This window comes from Camelus bactrianus, chromosome 20, assembly GCF_048773025.1.
Source record: "Camelus bactrianus isolate YW-2024 breed Bactrian camel chromosome 20, ASM4877302v1, whole genome shotgun sequence".
NCBI classification, from domain to species: domain Eukaryota; kingdom Metazoa; phylum Chordata; class Mammalia; order Artiodactyla; family Camelidae; genus Camelus; species Camelus bactrianus.
This window is the reverse complement of record NC_133558.1, coordinates 8,284,705-8,301,897: the sequence shown is the minus strand read 5'-3', so window position 1 is coordinate 8,301,897 and position 17,193 is coordinate 8,284,705. Positions and strand designations below refer to the sequence as shown.

The 17,193-nt window shown below is 42.3% G+C and overlaps 1 protein-coding gene across 6 annotated transcripts in view; it reads right to left on the bottom strand.

Annotated features, from left to right (window-relative positions):
* Positions 1 to 17,193, bottom strand: part of PHACTR1 (phosphatase and actin regulator 1) — a 440,363-nt gene that overhangs the window by 202,706 nt on the left and 220,464 nt on the right. The window contains exon 1 of one of the 6 annotated variants that reach the window (XM_074348115.1): positions 5,422 to 5,982. The exons of 4 other annotated variants lie outside the window; for them this stretch is intronic. In XM_074348115.1, the coding sequence (XP_074204216.1) occupies positions 5,422 to 5,671 (250 nt within the window). In that variant the 5' untranslated portion in view covers positions 5,672 to 5,982. Of the gene's footprint in view, positions 1 to 5,421; positions 5,983 to 17,193 lie in introns of those variants that run through there. One more of the 6 variants, XM_045509593.2, reaches the window with a different exon arrangement.

Below are 17,193 nucleotides of genomic sequence, written 5' to 3'. Positions count from 1 at the left end.
CTCTCAAGACGATAGAGTCCCCACCCGTGTCTGGAGGATCCTGAGCCTGCCTCTACGTAGCAACGTCCCTCACTTGACTGAATTTCTCAAAGGCCAGGAACTCATCCTGATCTCTCTATTTGTACATCACGCTCACTACTGGTACCGACGCTTGCTACGTGAGGTCACAATGCTTGTTACACCTGCCTCTCACACACTTTAAAAACGTCTGTGCATGTGTTTGTCTACCTGTGCTATGTTATAATGTCTCTGAGGGTAAAGACCATTCTATCTTACTGACTTTTATATTTCCAGTGCTTACCCTGGTACATAAAAATGCTTCACAAATATATTGTTGGGAAAAAGAAGGAATTGCCCCAACATATGTTTCCAGACTACCTCACGACATTTTCCACATTCCACTAATACTACCTGTGGAACTTCTCTCCTCTCCCAAACAAGCAGTTAAATCTCTTTTCAGTTAAATCGGTTGCAGTTAAATGTGATTTTTTTTCTCCTTACCAAAATGCCCTTTCCTCTTCATCTAAGAAAACTCCTCCATTAGGTCCTAGTCCAAATATCACCTCCTCTGGGAAGCCCTCCTGCCTTACTCACACAGTTAATGGCCTCCTCCAATAATGTAGCAGTTTACTTTCCTGCTGCTCTAAGGTCCCGACTTCAGAGACAACAACTGGTTGTTGTACCTGTTGGCACCTGAGGGGGCCCTACACACACAAGCTGCTAATTTTATAAATGAACGTTAACAGAATCAATCAATAGCTCAGTTATGTGAGTGCAGCCTGCCCTCTGTATCTGCAGATACACAAGCCACAGATGCAGAAGGTGGACTGTAGTCATTGCACTAGGCCATTTTACATAAGGGACTTGAGCATCCCTGGACTTTGGTACAAAGTGCCTTGAACCAACCCCCTGCAGATACTGAGGGATGTCTGTACATGATACTTTAATAGAATTTTAAGAGTGCAACTGCATTAGAATTCCCCAGTTCTTTACAGCCCCTCTTAACACCCCACTAAGCCCTTCTTCACCTCTTCACTACTGTTTGAGCACATGCCTTTCTTTTCAGGGTTCCACACAACCGTTACTCTCTGCCCAAGTTAGAGCCTTTAGATACATATGCAAATCATTTTACCTAGGAAGAAAAGATTATGATTGCTAAAACTCTAAAATCACCACAACCAAATACTTTTGACATAACATAATGTTGAAGGAGCTCCTCCCCGATCTCACTTTTACTTTACTTGTTTTTATTAGAAATACACGTTTTCACCATTAAATACTGAGTAGAACTGGTGTTTTCATCTTGGACCCAATCCAGGGACGTTTAATTACAGAAGAGACCGAGGAGTACAGTATAGCAGCAGGAAAAACCCAAGACAGAACTGGACTTGGCAGTAACAATACAGAGGCTAGTACTCACAGCTCATACTTCTCAAGCACTTTCTCTTGCCAGGTATCATGCTAAGTGCTTCAAACCAAGTATCTCTTTTCATCCTCACAACTCCATGCAATAGATAATATCACGGTATCCTAGAGCCATTCAGCCAGCAAGTGGAGGAGCCGTTATTTGAGGACAGTGAGATTCCAGGATCCAGCCCTAGACTGGATCTAAAGGCTACTACTACTAAAGGCTTCTTCCTCCATCAAGAGACAGGCTCTGTTGGCAGCCCTGGCACCAAATGGCGGTTGAATTTTGGAGGGCTGCTCACCTAATCTTTATGCTCTTCAGTTTTCTCACCTGCAAAATGAAGGATCTGACCCACGGAAACACACAAGGCTTTCTTTTCTAAAAAGGCTGTCTTGTGGAATGAAGCAAGTCAAAGCAACAGAAGTATAATCACAAACTGTTTTTGTTCTAAAAGATACTGGAATCCATTAGAAAACATGTCAAATATTTCTAATCCCAAAAACAAAAGTTGGAAATGTGTCTAGTGAGTCAACAGATTAGCCAATTTGTATATGAATACTTGAAGAACAGAAATCATATTTAGTGAAATGAAGACAATCTTGAAATATTGATTAACCACATGTAAAAGGCACTGAGTAGCAGCTGTAATCGACACGTCCTATTTCTGACACGTCCTATTTCTAACTATTTACTTTGATTACTTTTTAAATAGGCCATTATAAGATAGAGGCTTCAAAATATTTCTAAAAATTGTTTTTAAAATGTCTTATTCCTATTAAAATTACTTGAAATTATATCTTAATATATAATTATTAGTGACGTTATAATTCCTACAATAATTTCTCACTACTAATAGGCTCAAAAGGAATTCAAATGAGAATGGGAAATACATATGAAATTATATATGGAAATACCTTGTCTTGAAGAGATTTCTCCCTAGTTGATTTTTAACTATTTGTAAATTAAGTCATGTTCCCCTTTGACTTCCAATATAAGTTCAGTGATAATGAAGTTATGGTTCTTGTAGTTTTACAATGTACATAACTTCTATCTACTTAGCTAAAAATTTCTTCTCATCTATTCCTACCAATGCCAGCCTCTCTATCAAGTAAGGCAGATAAAATTAAATGTACTAGGAAACTGAACAATTTCTTCTACTTCTGTATCTTAATAAACCTGGCTTATCAAGACTACACATGTATGTAACACAGACACACACACACACATCACAGTTCTTTCTACATTTGGTATAGGTATCATATAAAAAAATCAACTTGATGGCATAGTGAAAAGCTCTTTAGTTTTAAATACAGACAAGGATTTCAATCTTTGTTCTACTTTTACAATGGGGCCTTTACAATGAAGTGCTATATAAGCTGTTTCCTCATCTGAAAATGGCTTCAGTTATTGAACCAAAACAACAAAGATGAAGGAAACACAAACTGTCTTTGGCCTTTAATGGTGAACTGCATTCTATGATTTTTAAAAGTTATTTTCTATTAAAAAATAAAGTCAGCAAAACATCTTTAGAACTAGTTAGTGGACATCAGGAACGTTGGGAAACAAGAACCACTCGAGTAAAATGACAAGTGTTAAAATGCAGTTTTACATTTTATATATGTTCATCTAGCCAGGGAAATTTTTCCTCTTAAAATTTATTCTCTATCAGCCAAATACTCTTAGTTATATATGTTGTCTTTAGGCTGAAAGTTATTAAAATCTACTTTCAGCATGTTTAAACATGTTTTGTGTAAATGTATTTTATATATGAAGAAATTAAGAATGAGACTCAGGGAACAACGCCTCTAAAATTTTCCTTGTGTAAAATTTCAAGTGAAGGCTTTCCAGTTGGACCAGAATTTTCCTTGGTTGCTACTAAATGGCCCCCTTGGTGCTGAATGAGAAAATTAACACATTTACAGTACTGAACACAACGCAGGTATGCCCCACCATAAGAAATGTCCTCCTCCATGGGGCCCAACCAAATCTGTCGGCATTACTACAATCTTTACTACACACTTCCTTTAATAGCTGGCTCTCCTGGCATACAGCAAAGATGACTCAAACTGAAAACAGCTTCTTGAGAACTTAGCTAACAGAACACCCACTCATGACAAACTATCTTTCAAGGTCAATCCTTGCAAAAAGTGAAATTTATTTGAACTTCCTTTCCTTTCTCAGTGGGCAGTGCTGCTTTGGCCTTTGGTAGTAAAAGTAGAAGGGTTAAAGCTCCTGACCTCATTTGATTTCAGCGACTAAAGGAGAGCACCACCCACTGGAAGGCAGGATGAGTGGGTGTAGAATTCAGCGAAAGTTAGACACCACAACGTGAGGTCTCCCCTACACAAGAATCCTTTAAAATTAAAGGCTTTAGTCATTCCAGGTGATATGTGACCATCCATAGGTAGCTCCTTAAGATATTCTGGGGGGTTTCAGTCTGTATAGATGGTGCATATTGTAAGCAGCAGCACTGTGTTAATAAGTATACACATCCTTGAGTGTAGATACAGACCTTTCCTGACTGTAGCAACATTCAGCAGTCCTAATTTAAATAAACCCCAAGGTTGTGGAAGTAACCCATTTGAGAAGCAATCCAGTCAACGGAGAGATTTAATAAATATTCTAGCCTGCATCTCATTCTCTGTTACATTAAGTAAGTCTGGCTTTGGATTATCCCGTGAATCCATTTATATTCCATAGGAGTCATCAGCTTATAAACTAACCAAAGGACCAAACACATGCGGTGTGTGCTGCTCACAGGAGGCTATCCTCCCCCAAACCTAACAGGAGCTGCCTTCCTGCGTTCTGTGCGCCTGCCTTCCTCCTGTATGGTGGCAGTTTTCCTCTTGGATGCCTAGTACCATCCTGCACAGCCTCTCCTGCAGTTTAATCAAAGAAAAGTATAATTACGCTAGCAAGACTCTAATTTTGAAAAGACATTAGCCAAGCCACAGTCACTTCATTAAGCTGCACTTTGGAGGCCAGCAAGGAACCAGAGGGAGTGTAAGTAACGTGTATCCTTCCAAAGGGAACAAGCGAACCCTGCCTGGTTGACAGGAAAATCTGCCTGCCCAAGCAGGTGTGAGTGGTCAAGCAAGTCAATGAGCTTCAGGCTGGCCAGTAGCTAATGCTCTCCCTGCAAAATCTGCTGCCTAAAACTTTTCTGAGACCTTCAGTGGCCCTCCAGTCTGCTGTGAGCTGCTTCGGAACCGCCTATTGGATCCTGTGAAATGCACCGCCACCCAGGCGCGTCCACATCTGCAGAAGCTTCCGCCTGGTTCTTTCTGCCCAGTCTCTGGCAGCCCGGCACCCTTTCACCGCCCTGCTTCAGCTCGGATTCGGTGGGGGAAACTCTTGCTCGCACAAACACAAGGCTCACCTGGAAGAAGCCGCTGCCCGCCCCCTCCCCCACCTCCCACGTTTTGGCCATTAGGCATCCTTCCAAAAGGGGCCAGCAGCGGCTCCAAAAATCACGGCCATGTTTTACTCTGAACGGACATCATTCAGCAACTCCACAAGTCTCTGGGGCGCTGGGCGCTGTGGCCGAGGCCAAACCACCTCTCCAAAGTGAATTCACCCGAAGCCCACATCTGTAACACAGCCCAACAAAGCTTATATCCTATCATAACGAAAGGATGGGAGAACAGCTAAGAAGCCCAGAAAGCTAAGAAAGCGAGTGTAACCATCTTTTTAAAGCTAATAATGTTGCCCCGGACAAATCCCCTTAAATCCCCACCTTTTCAAGAGAAAAATCCCCGAGTTGCCCCTTTAACTGTTTCAAACCCCTCTTTGCGGGGAGCATTTACATCTATGGTCTATATACGGATGCGGTACGAGTTTGGCTCCGGGCAGCACTCTGCAAAGTGCCGGGCGAGCGTCACGCTTGGGTAAAGGGCGGCTGTCCCCGCAGTTCTCCAGGCAGAGACGCCGGCGGTGCCCCTAAACTGAGGACCAGCAGAACCACCTCCCCGCCTCCCGCGCTCGCCGCCGCCCCGACGCGCCCCGGCCCTTACCGTCCCGGGCGTCCTCCCCCCGACTGCAGTTGCTGCAAATGTGTTTGATCTCCTTGCCTAGTTGACAGTGGATCACAAAGGACACGTTGTTGTTGTTGGGGGCGGGCTCCTTCAGGGGCTTCATCCTCAGCAAATAAAAAGCTTTCTTTTTGGGTCTCTGGGCGCTCGCGCCTGGCACCGCGCCCTCCCTGCAGCACCGCGAGCGGAGCGCAAACCTCCCCGGCTCCGCGGCGCGCGTGGGCTCCGCCATCCGGCCCCCGGGCGCCCCGGGCCGGGCGCTGCTCCGGGCCCCACGCGCTGCCGCTCGCGCCCCGCAGCCTGGCCAGCATGCCCCCGCCACGCCCCGCACCCGCGTCTCTCCAGCCACGCGACCGCAGCGGGGCGGGTCAGGGGAAGGCGCCGAAGGGGTCTTGACCTCGCTGACCTCCCCGCCGGAGCCAATCCGGATCCCGCGGCCGGAGGAGGGTTTCCGGAAGGCGCTCCTCGGTCCCACCTGAGCCGCTCCACGCCCACCCCTGGCGCGGCCTCACGTGCGCATCCTCCCCTGGCAGCCCCACCCCTCCGTACGTCTCAGCACCAGCGATTCGAGCCTGCCGGTTTTGCAGCTACCTTCACTCTCTCGAGCTCCAGAGACGCCAGCCTCCCCCTCCCCCTTTTCCTGAAGCCTCACGCTGCCAATTGAAAGCAAGATGTACCCCACAGAAGGTGGCTGCTCTGGGAGCTCTCGGGGTGCAAGCGCCTCTCCGGGGCCAGAACAAATTACTGTTCTCCGGTGGATCCAACCCACAGCCCTGACTTTAACTGGAGTCGACAACCTGTTACAACATAATTGATGTTTTCACGTTCAGTAGAAATTCCCCGGCCTGAAGGGGGCCTTACACCAGTGTCAGTAAAACTTAGAGCGAACAGGAACAAAAAAAGGCTACTTTTATCAACCCTCAGAAACGACAACTTGCAACTTTGGGATCCCAGCTAATTTGGCTGAAGCTTCCCCAGCTGTTTTAGCACAGTGAGTAAGATTTAGCAAGGCCAATTACATCAATCGAGATTTCTAAAGAACAGTGTCTTTAAGATGGCAAATCCATGGCTTAGTAATAAAAGCAGCTATAAATTACCATGCCATTGTTTGTTCTACTTTTTTTTTTTTTCAAAAGGATACTGTATCTACGTAATAATCCTGACTCCGGTATTGTGAATACTGCGTCACCTTTTAGAGAGCTAAGGCTTTGAGAAGCCTCATAACATAACCGCCTTGTGTGCTTATTCTGAAAACAGACTTTTGCGACCCCTCACCCCCCCGCCCTGAGATTCTGGTTTAGTAGGTCAGGATAAGGCCCAGGAATCTGTAGTTTTAACAAGCTCCCCAGGTGATCTTGATGCAAAGCATAAGTGGGGAAAGAGGTGTTTACAGCCGGGTTTAACTGGTCTGACTCCAAGCTCTATTATTCACTCAACACCCCATTCCCTGTGAGCCACAACCTTTGTCCTCTTTTCCTGAAACATTTTCTATTAAAGGATGCACTATCACCACCGATTGTTTCCAGGAACTTCTACAAAGTGAATTTATTTCACATAATACCCCGTGGCTGACATTTCCACCGTTGCTCTCTCCTCCTGGGCAAACTCTACATGTCCAGCTCACCTTCTATGGAAAAAACTCAACTACCTACTGGGGATCTTAAATTACTGTGTTATCATGTGCTTCTGATCACCCCAATTCTCCCACTCGCTCATTTATATTACTTCTCATCTGCAAAGCGTTCTGCCTAAATCAGCACATTTTGAGCTTCATTTGCATTCTGTAGTGAGGAATGCCAGGTGTCCAGCTGCCATGGCCTGCTCTAGAAGATGTCAGGGAATCCTAGCGTTGGAGTTGTGCTCTCTTTAATTACATCACAATCAAGTCTCTTTCCCCATGCCCATCGGGGGCCTTCAGGGACCCCCTCCCTTCTCACCTGGATGACCAGCCAAACCATAGTAAATCTCACTGCTTCTGCTCATGTCAGATTCACTTGGTCCCTGACTAATCATAAGCCTTATCTTGGAGATGGCCAAGGATTCATTGGCTCTTCTAGTGGAGTGTAAGGGGGAATTTATTGCTTTGTGTTAGGGCAAATATTTGTTATTCTCTTTTTCAAATCCTAGATCCCTCTCCCAAACTGTATCACCACCTAACTACCTTCCGAAAAGGAAAAAAAAATTTTTTTCTTAAATGAATTTCTGAAAAATTGCAAACCTTTTCCACCTTACCCTCTGCCCACAGATCAGAACAGCAGACCTGCATACACCCTGCATGGTCTTGTCAAAACAACAGAGCCCGCAGCAACCTTTTTTCACTGGCTGAATACTAAACCAGACCTAAGAGCTCAGGTGTCTCTACTTTAGTTGGCCATGTGACGTTGTAGCATAGAGAACACTGACACGGCCATCAGCTGAGTCTCAAATATTAACAGGGATGCCCCGCAGTTGTGGGAGCTCTTTATTCAAGTTCAGTGTATAGAAGCCTAACGTGTAGCTCAGAGAGCTGTTCTCTTGTTTGGTGGTTCACCTTCCTAAACAGTCTTCCCTGAGTTTGCAGCTTCTGAATGTGTTGGCCAGGATGGTATCCACCAGCCACATGTGGCTATTTACTTTAAGTTAATGCAAATTAAATGAAATTAAATTTCAGTGCCTCAGCTGCACCAGCCACAGAGTCACATGTACGTGGCGGCTACTGTGCCAGACAGGGCAGGTGGCAGGACGTTCCCGCTGTCATTGCTGCAAGCACTATTAGGCCTTGCTGCCCTTAGAAGACGCAGTCAAGCACCTACCACTGAGCTACACCCCGGGCTGAATTCAGAAGCTGAGAAGCAGTCTTCTGTTGTCACAAGGGCAGGTACATGGAGAGGGGGCCAGGATGGAAGGTAACTTAGTGCTGGCAGCATTTTGGAAGAAGATGGCTGTGTCTGGTGGCTTCTGACACCCCCTTTCCTCTGACCCTCAGCAGCCGTCAGAACAGGGGTGCACACAGGTCTCGTGTTTTTTCTTGGCCCTGCTCTGTGCCCTGAATGCTACCTCACTGAAGCCTTCTTCCAATACCCATTACTCTAATGTCCCTGTAACTCCCGGTGCCAAGACGTGTCCTATACAGAGTCCGTGTCTGCTCCATCCCGTAAGACAAATCTGTGCTTAATTGTGATCCTTGTAATTACGGCTCAGCCAATGATAATCATCTCCCTGCAATAATAATGGGAGAAAATGGTCATCTTGCAGCATTCCTGAAAAAACATATAGTATTGTGGGATTTTTTTTCACTTTTAAGAAAAAGGAGGGAAACACTGAAGGGACGGAGAGTCCAGAGCACTCTATCACTTACATCAGGGGTTCTGGTTCTCAATGCAAGGCTATGCAACTTGCACGGGATTTTTACCCAGATGATCGAAATGGGAAAGAAGAAATGCAGCTTCTCAAACTCTACCCCAGAATTTGTAAATTAACAAGACCTCCTGGTGATTCAGAGGCATATTAAGTTTTGAGAAGCACTTGCTAGGAATCAGCCTGGAAATAGTATTAATTGTCCACCAGTGGGGCACACATTTTGTTTGTCCCATAGAAAACACCAGATGGGACCCCTGATATCATAGAGCTTAAAATTTAATAGGAGAGGGTACGCACTCAATGAAAGGACCTATAACAAAACACACCCTGCTGAAAATACGTGTGCAAATTTATAACTAGGAGCAGCCCTGGAGAAATATGCATTTACTATCTGAGTTGGAGTCGTGTGTAAAGGGAGTTCTGCAGTGATTAATGTGGAAGATTAATTAATGGAGCTGATGAAGGAGAATTTCCCTGGGCAAGTTGGTCTGCAGTAGAGGGGTGGTGGCAGTAGTGGTGGCAGTGAGCAGAAGGCAAGCTTGTAGGCTAGAAGGAGTTCACGGTGGGGGCGGGGTAGGGGGAGTCATTAGTCCCGCAGGAGAGTTACACCCAGCAAGGCAGGGTGTGAAAACTGAGCTTTCCAGAAGACACCACCATTAAGATGACGGGAAGGCAACCGCAGACACTGAAACTCCCCAAGTCTGAATGTGACAAACAGTGTGCAGTCAACTTGGACCAGAGGTTTTGCTCTGCTTTCTGTTTCTCTATGCCCCACCCTACTTTTAATGCTCAATAGTTATTAGGCTTAAAGGAAGTCAGAATCAAAGTTAAGGGTACAAATATGGAAATGCTCATACAGTGCTTTAACTCTTATGAAAAAGATAGAGTCAAAATACAAAGTAGTAATGTCAATACAAAGCAAGCAGTGGAAACATTCAACGAGAGATGTACTTAGAGAAGTATCACTACACGTATTTGATGTAAGAGAAGAAAAAATTTTTTTCTTCTCAAGCTATCCATTACATTTTCTTCCTGCTTCTGTCTGCCTCCTTTCTTGCCCCTAAACTCCCACTGTAGGTCCATGTCAAATCCCTGGAACCCATGAGTAAGACTTTATTTGGAAAAAAGTTTCTTTGCAGATGTAATTAAGTTAAGGATCTCACAGGAAGGAGGTCTTCCTAGATTATCTGGGGGGACTCTAAGCCCAATGACAAGTGTCCTTAGAAAAGACACAGGAGAGATATAGAGAGAAGACACAGGCAGAAGAGAAGGCAATGTGAAGACAGGCAGAGAGTGGAGTGAAGCAGTCCCAAGGAATGCCAACAGTCACCAGAAGCCAGAAGACAAGGAATGGGATCTCCTTCAAGAGCCTCTGGAGGGATGACGGCTCTGCTGACACCTTAAATTTGGACTTCTGGTCTCCAGAACCATGAGAGGATAAATGTCTGTTGTTTTAAGCCACCAATTTTGTAGCAATTTGTTACCACAGCCATGGAAAACTAATACACTCCCTAACTATTAACAATATGTTACATATCTCAGATAAGAAGAGCATCTATTTTTTCCTAAGTTTGATCTAAATGTAATATGTTAAGTTCTAAATGTAATATGTTAAAAACCAGAACTGTAAGCTACTCTACAAAGTACAAATCTAAAAACTGCATTAAAAATTACTGCCAAACGGTTCACGGACACAGAATTGTGCTCCACTACTGCTACTTCTGTGTGCGTGTTGTGTGTGTGTGTGTGTTGTTTTTGTGTTTGGTGTTTTATTTTTATTTTTGCAGATGCTGGAATGGAAGTATGAAATGGAATGGAAGTAGGCTGTCATTAAGAAGGGGTTACAGCTTCCAAGCTTTTTTATAGTTAGTATAATGCATTTATATTCTGAGCAAGGAGACATGATCAGAGCTGGCTGTGGGAGGCTGGTGAAAATTCTTTAGGCAATTTGGTGACGTATAAGCAGAGGTCGTAATCAGCCCTTGTGCATTGGTACAGCTGTATGGATTGTTTGTGGCTGGTACCTGTTCTAATAGGTCTTTCTGACTCTTCCAAGTTTAGTTATTAAATATTTTGAATGTTACTGCTGCAGATAAAGGTTAGAAACCAGCTGTACTATTGGCAAACCTCGATTCTCCCTTTTAAAGAAGGGCTTTCTACTACAGTGTTTCTCTTCTAACTGGGTTTTAGAACCTACAGCAAAAGTTCTTTTGGCCTTAGCTTTTCCCTTATGATTTCTTAATTCAACCTGGCAGGGTTTTGGTGTAAGAGGCAGGGAGAGGTCAGCAGACTATAGGTTTGAAGAAACAATTTCATGTCTCTGTTTTTAAATGTTTGAGGCATCTGAATGATGTGAGCAGTTTTTTGGTTGTATTTTGGTGGATTTTTAAAATTTTTGCTAAGGGTTTGCTTTTTTTTTCCTCCTAAAACTTTGAATAGGAAGCAATTTTACTTCTAGGCTCATGATAATTATGCTTACTAAGGGACTGTTCTGTGCAAATTGTTCTGCAAACATTTAGTAGATAGTAACCTGATGAGAAGGGAAGATTGGAAGCACTGAGATTACAAAACAGGTGGAGAAAGAGGTGACTGAGGGGAAACCATCAGGAGTAAACTCCTGTAGTTTCTTGATTGCAGTGTTATTTTGGGATGTTTCTTTCTTTTTCTGCCTTGCCATGGACAGGAAGAGGACTGGAGTGGTCTAGTTCTTTAGTCCAAATAGGAAGATCATCTCCATCACAGGCCATGCTTTCAGAGTGAACAGAAGTTTTGTGACTGTGATGGAAAGAAGGCAGGTCGAGTAGGAAAATTTCCACAAAGTCTTCTTATGTCAAGCATCTTTAAAGTCCATACTGCCAATATCCAAGGAGGGCTCTCAGTCTAAATTTAAAAATTACACATCAAATATTTCTGCTTATATCCAGGAAAAAATAGAAGAGAAATTAGGTAGAGGTTGTGGATTGTTAAAGATTAGTGAGACATCTGTTGTTCTGAACTATTAAGTTTCTTTACATTTTCCTCCAAATTATAAATCCAATTTAAACCGAGAATTACAGCTTTATAAATATAGCCTTATGTTTTCTTTTTTGAAACAGGTTAATTTTGGCAGATTTTGACACTTCTGGAATATTTATCTTATAGAAATGAAAGCATCAAAACAGAAAGATGTTGTAAATCTATAACACAGGCTGTTTACACTGCAATAAAATAAAGTTCACCAAAAAGAAATGGTCACATAAATTATGGTATATTTATATTATGATGCCACTAAAAATAACAAGTTGTATCTAAACAAATCGGCTCGGAAGGATTTCCATAGTGCATTCCTAATGAGAAAATTAACAGTCAAAAAACTGACTACAATATTATGTAATTTTTGTAAAACACGTATTGTAGGCATTAATATTGTTCTCCAAATATTTCTGATTTACTACCTTCAGGTACATGGTAGGACTGCAGTCTGTATACCTAGATCCCCTTAAGGGTGGGTGAAACCAGGTGACCCTTTCTGACCTATGTCATGATGAGCTGAAGTTCAAGGTGGTGGCTGCTGCATCCTTGGGGGTTCTGAGTGAGCTGACCCTCCCTGCTGACACACAAGGGTCCTGTGGTGTGAGAAACAAACTTGTGTTGCTCTAAGCTACTGAAATTTTGGAGTTGTTTTTACTGACGATTAATCAAGCCTATCAAGGCTCACACAACAATTTACTCAACACACCAAAACCGTAAGATGGAATTATTATTTCCATTTTATGCTTCAGGAAACAGAGACTCAGTACAATTAAATAATCCCCCAGGTTACACAGTTCGCGATTTGCCAAGTAGAAATCCGAGCCAACATATGTTTAACAGCAAAGCACACCGTTCCTTCTCCAACCATTCCCAGGTACATTTTCTTCAGAGGACCCTCAGCACTATTTTAGGACAGAAGCATATGGCATCGTGAAACACAACCAAGAAAGGTTATGGGACGACGGGCACGGGACACAGAAGCCTCGCCTGCCACGCAGAGTGTCACTGCTGGTGGTGAAGAGAACAGGGCTAAAACAGGACACACAGGTTCTCACCTAGCATCTCTATCGGCAGATTTGTGCCGTTTCAGTCTTGAAAACAGACCACAGTTGATACTGTCATCCTTTGGGGCCGGACTGTATCAACAGTGTGGCGAGCCCCTCAGGGCTGTTTAACAAAAGCTCACGATCAGCTAATGAGAATTGGCCATGGGGACCGAATCACAATTGTGTTTGTACAGAGCAGGTGCAGGGACAAGGTAATAGGATAAAGTAACATTGGCAAGAAATGCAGATTGGCCCTTTTTCCAAATGGGAGAATTTCAGTTATACATTAAACATAACGGAGTGTGTGGGGGTAGCTGTGAGCAGCCGGCTATGAGGAGCTTTTAAGTGGGTATCACAGGTGTTTAAGTGTGTGCCATGCAAATTATTCTTCGTGGAAAATCAGATGGTCGAATTCACTGAGGGAAACGGTAGGCACTAAGACTTGTGAAGTGAATGATCAAAGGAACATCTCTGCTCTAACAAGCCAAGATGTACTCATCCTGTGATCTGGTGAGCCTCCAAAACAGTTTATAAGAGAGAAACTGTGTTGAAGAGGAATTATATTTATTTGTATACATTTTATGTCAGTAGAGCTTCTTCCTCTAGGATACAGATATTCACACAAAGTACTGTAAGGACAGTTTGTTGCCATCTTACATGTAAAAGGAAATGTTATTTATAGGAATGGAAGGGTAAATTAAAAAGCTAAGAAGAGGGGTAGGGTATAGCTCAGTGGTAGAGAGTCTGCGTAGCATGCACAAGGTCCTGGGTTCAATCCCCAGTAACTCCATTAAAAAAATAATTACCCCCACAAAAAAAATCTTAAAAAAAAAAAAGGCTAAGAAGAGTCTAAGGAGAGAGCATATTAATTAGAGGAATAGATATACACCTGTATATATAGGTAAAGCTATTCTCTAAAACCCATGCTCAAAGGGTCACAGTGATTAGTTTGCAGGGGAAGACAACTTATTGCAGGGAGGGACATATCCCTTGGTGAGCTTTAGTGTGTTTGGGAAACTCTGCTGGGCTTTTTGTTAATGAATATATTAAGGATTTTAATGTATACATTATTTATAAAATACATAATAACAAATACATCAAATACATATTAAAATTAAATGTTATCTAATATTATCTATTTTATATCTATTTTATATTTTTAACTAAAAAAAATTAGCATTGAATTCTCACAATTCCAAGAGTTGAGGTGTTCTGACCAACATCTAATAGGGAAGAGGCAAAAAAGATGAAAGAAGTTGCCCAAAACTGTCAAATGTGGACAAGGCAGAGCCCAGATCTGAAACGAATGCAGATTTCCCATTCAGAGACCAGTCACTCTCCGCTATATCATGCTGCTGTCCAGAAATGTGCACTTAGGAAAGATGCTGTAGTGGAGGTAAAAATATCTTTCCAAGCCAGTCTGGGGAGAAATTCCTGGAGGACTTCCTTAAAGATGAAGGGCAAACCTGTTATATTCGTTAGGATCTACCCATTTACACTGGAAATAAATCCGCCTCTCAATTTTATGGATTAAAAAAATTACTGAAATGAACATCCTTTCATTCCCCAATCTGTAAGTAATTTATTTCTAAAACCATTTAATATCATGTCTTTTTTCCTTGAAATTCAGCAGGTGAAAAAAAAACAGAATTATTAAACCTTGACAAATATGATCAATGTTTAGACAACATGAGTCATGATAAAAAAATGAAGGAAACATTCAGAACCTATGGATATTAAATCAACATATTTTTATATTTTACCAAACTTCCTGTGCAGAAACTATTTAAAATCAATTGTGCAAAAATTTTAACTATGCGAGTTTTTTTCCAGACTCCCTTTCTCTATCTTTTCCAAAACTGACAGGATGTCAGAGGAGGCCTGGAGGCCCCAGATTAAGGCTCCTTGATTTCAAGAAAATAACCATGCCTTCCCAGGCTGGTGCCCCCTATATCTGTCAATGCCTTAAAAGGCAAAGAAAGCTTTTACTCTTCTAAATCCTAATCTTCACTTTACCTTAAAACACTCCTGCTTTGCTTACAAATGGTGTAGACGCTGCTTAACAGTCTACATCCAATGTTCCAAAGTTTTCAGACATGTCCAAAGGTATTAATGGATACGAATTACAAGCATGACCTACAAAGCTTTCCTGCTAAAACGTTCATGAACCCACACAGGGCAAATACTAGCATTTTTGTATATTAGGATACACTCATTTTTCCTAAGTGGTGTATATTAAGTCAACTTGAGTTGTTCAGAACATTTTATACACAGTTTGGGAACTACTGCCCATTACGAAATTTATTTAGAGTAAACTCCCAAGGCAGGCATTGGCAAAACTAAGCTCAGGTTTTTACAGCTGCATATGATCAACTGATCGCTGGCCTTGCTTTGATCCTAGGTTTACTCTCTACCAGGGACAGGCTCTGTCATTTCTGTTACTGTGCTTTTAAGCATGAGAGTTAATACAGGAAACACACAATAATCACAGGAAATGCTTTCTGTTTAAATTTTCCTTCAGGTTTTAACATGTAAATAACTAGAGACACGGATATTTCCACAAATAATATTGGAATTAAAAGAGAGCTGAGCAATCTTCCTATGAATAAATATTTGCAACTAACAAGAAAAGGGAGTGGAAATGTATAGAACACTTTGTAGTGTATGGTGGCATTCTGCCAAGTCAAGAAAGAAATGGGATAGCTAAGCTAATGTAGCAGGCATTTGTGCCTTTACCTGAGACACTGTTGTTTGCTAAGAGAGATGAGCAGTGTACTGCTGTGTTCTCTAAAATGACCTTAGCTCAAAATTGTATAAAAGAGGGGAAAAATCAGTAACCCAGAAAGAAATGGGTCCATTACCTATAAATGTATAGTTTTGGGTGTTAATTATAATTACAAGCATAAGTTTCATAACATGAAGAGGCTGCCCAGAACTGTTCAGATCACTAATTGTTGGAGAAATGAAGGAATGAGTCAATAAAATCATCTCCAAACCCAGGCTAATGGTACTCGCCACACTAATCACCTGTCAGTGTCACCTGGACTGAAATCTTCGGTGATGGTAGTTTTATGAATTAGAGTAATTCTTCATGAACATCCTGGTTTACCTAGGGCTCAAGCATGACATGGAGGATCAGGAAACAAAGATTTCAAACCAAAGTAAGAAAAAAGAGAAAAGACTGGAAACAAGAGAACACATCCCTAAAGTGAGGGCACACTATTTATTGAATTTCACTTTTCAGGCTGCCAAATTCTTCTTGAGAGATGGTGTTTGAACCAAGAAAAGGAAGAGATTGTCTTTCTATGGTAGAAACCACATTTCAGAACATGTCAGAGCATCCTTGAGAAAGACTCGATCACACTTATCTGAGCTATTACAAAGCTGTGGTGTCATGGAAGGGGCATGAACCAAGCTGATCTGCAAGGTAGTCATATTCTGAAATTCAACAGTCTGAACTCAAACCATTCTCACTGTCTCCTTGTGTAAACTGTTGCTGCCTCCCAGGTCCTCCCTTCCTCCCAGTCACCTGGACTGGAGCCCTCTGAGTTATCTATAATCCTCACTTTCTGTATATAATGACCAAGTCTTATGCATTCTTCATCTTAATCCTCTCATTTATGATAAAAAAAATTCCCAAAGGGGCACCCCATCTCATTCTTCAGAAAATGAATTAAAGGGACAACTTCTTCAATTAATTTTCATTATTAAGAATCCACCAAATTAATTTGTAATTTATTAAGCACCCATCTGTATATATATCACAGTATTACTTTCACGAGATCTACCAATGAACAACTTCTCTGGATACAGTCTTTCCCCTGATTCCTTCCTAAGTCTTTCCTAGGAATCTATCCTTCCAGAAAGCCAAAGGAGTTAACTGGGATTGCAAAGATAAAAGCCTTCAGAGTGGTTTGCCCTCAAAGTGATCAGGCATTCTTCGGTAGATAAAATGAAGGGAATGGACTAGTAGATGATTGCTAAGGTCCTTCCAATTCCAATTCTTTGACTCTAATAGTTGCTAAATTGCAGCTTTTGGAAGACTGTCTCAAGGAGGAAAGAACCCTAAAGAACTGATCGTGTTGGAAGAGGAAAGTAACAGTGTAGATAGAAGCAAGAGCTTTCAGTGAATGTTAACCTTTCTAAGACATTAAATCTCAACCGACAGCCAAGACAGGTCTGATCTTCCTCTGTAGCGGCATCTTCCAGGACCTTGCGTATCTCCTGCCACTTCAAGGTTAATTACTACAGGTCATTCACAGGTCCCACAATGCCATGCCTTGTCATGGCTTTGCACATGCCATTTCCTCATCTGGAAGACCTTCCCCTTCCCTCTCCCAGGCGGCTATTTCCCATT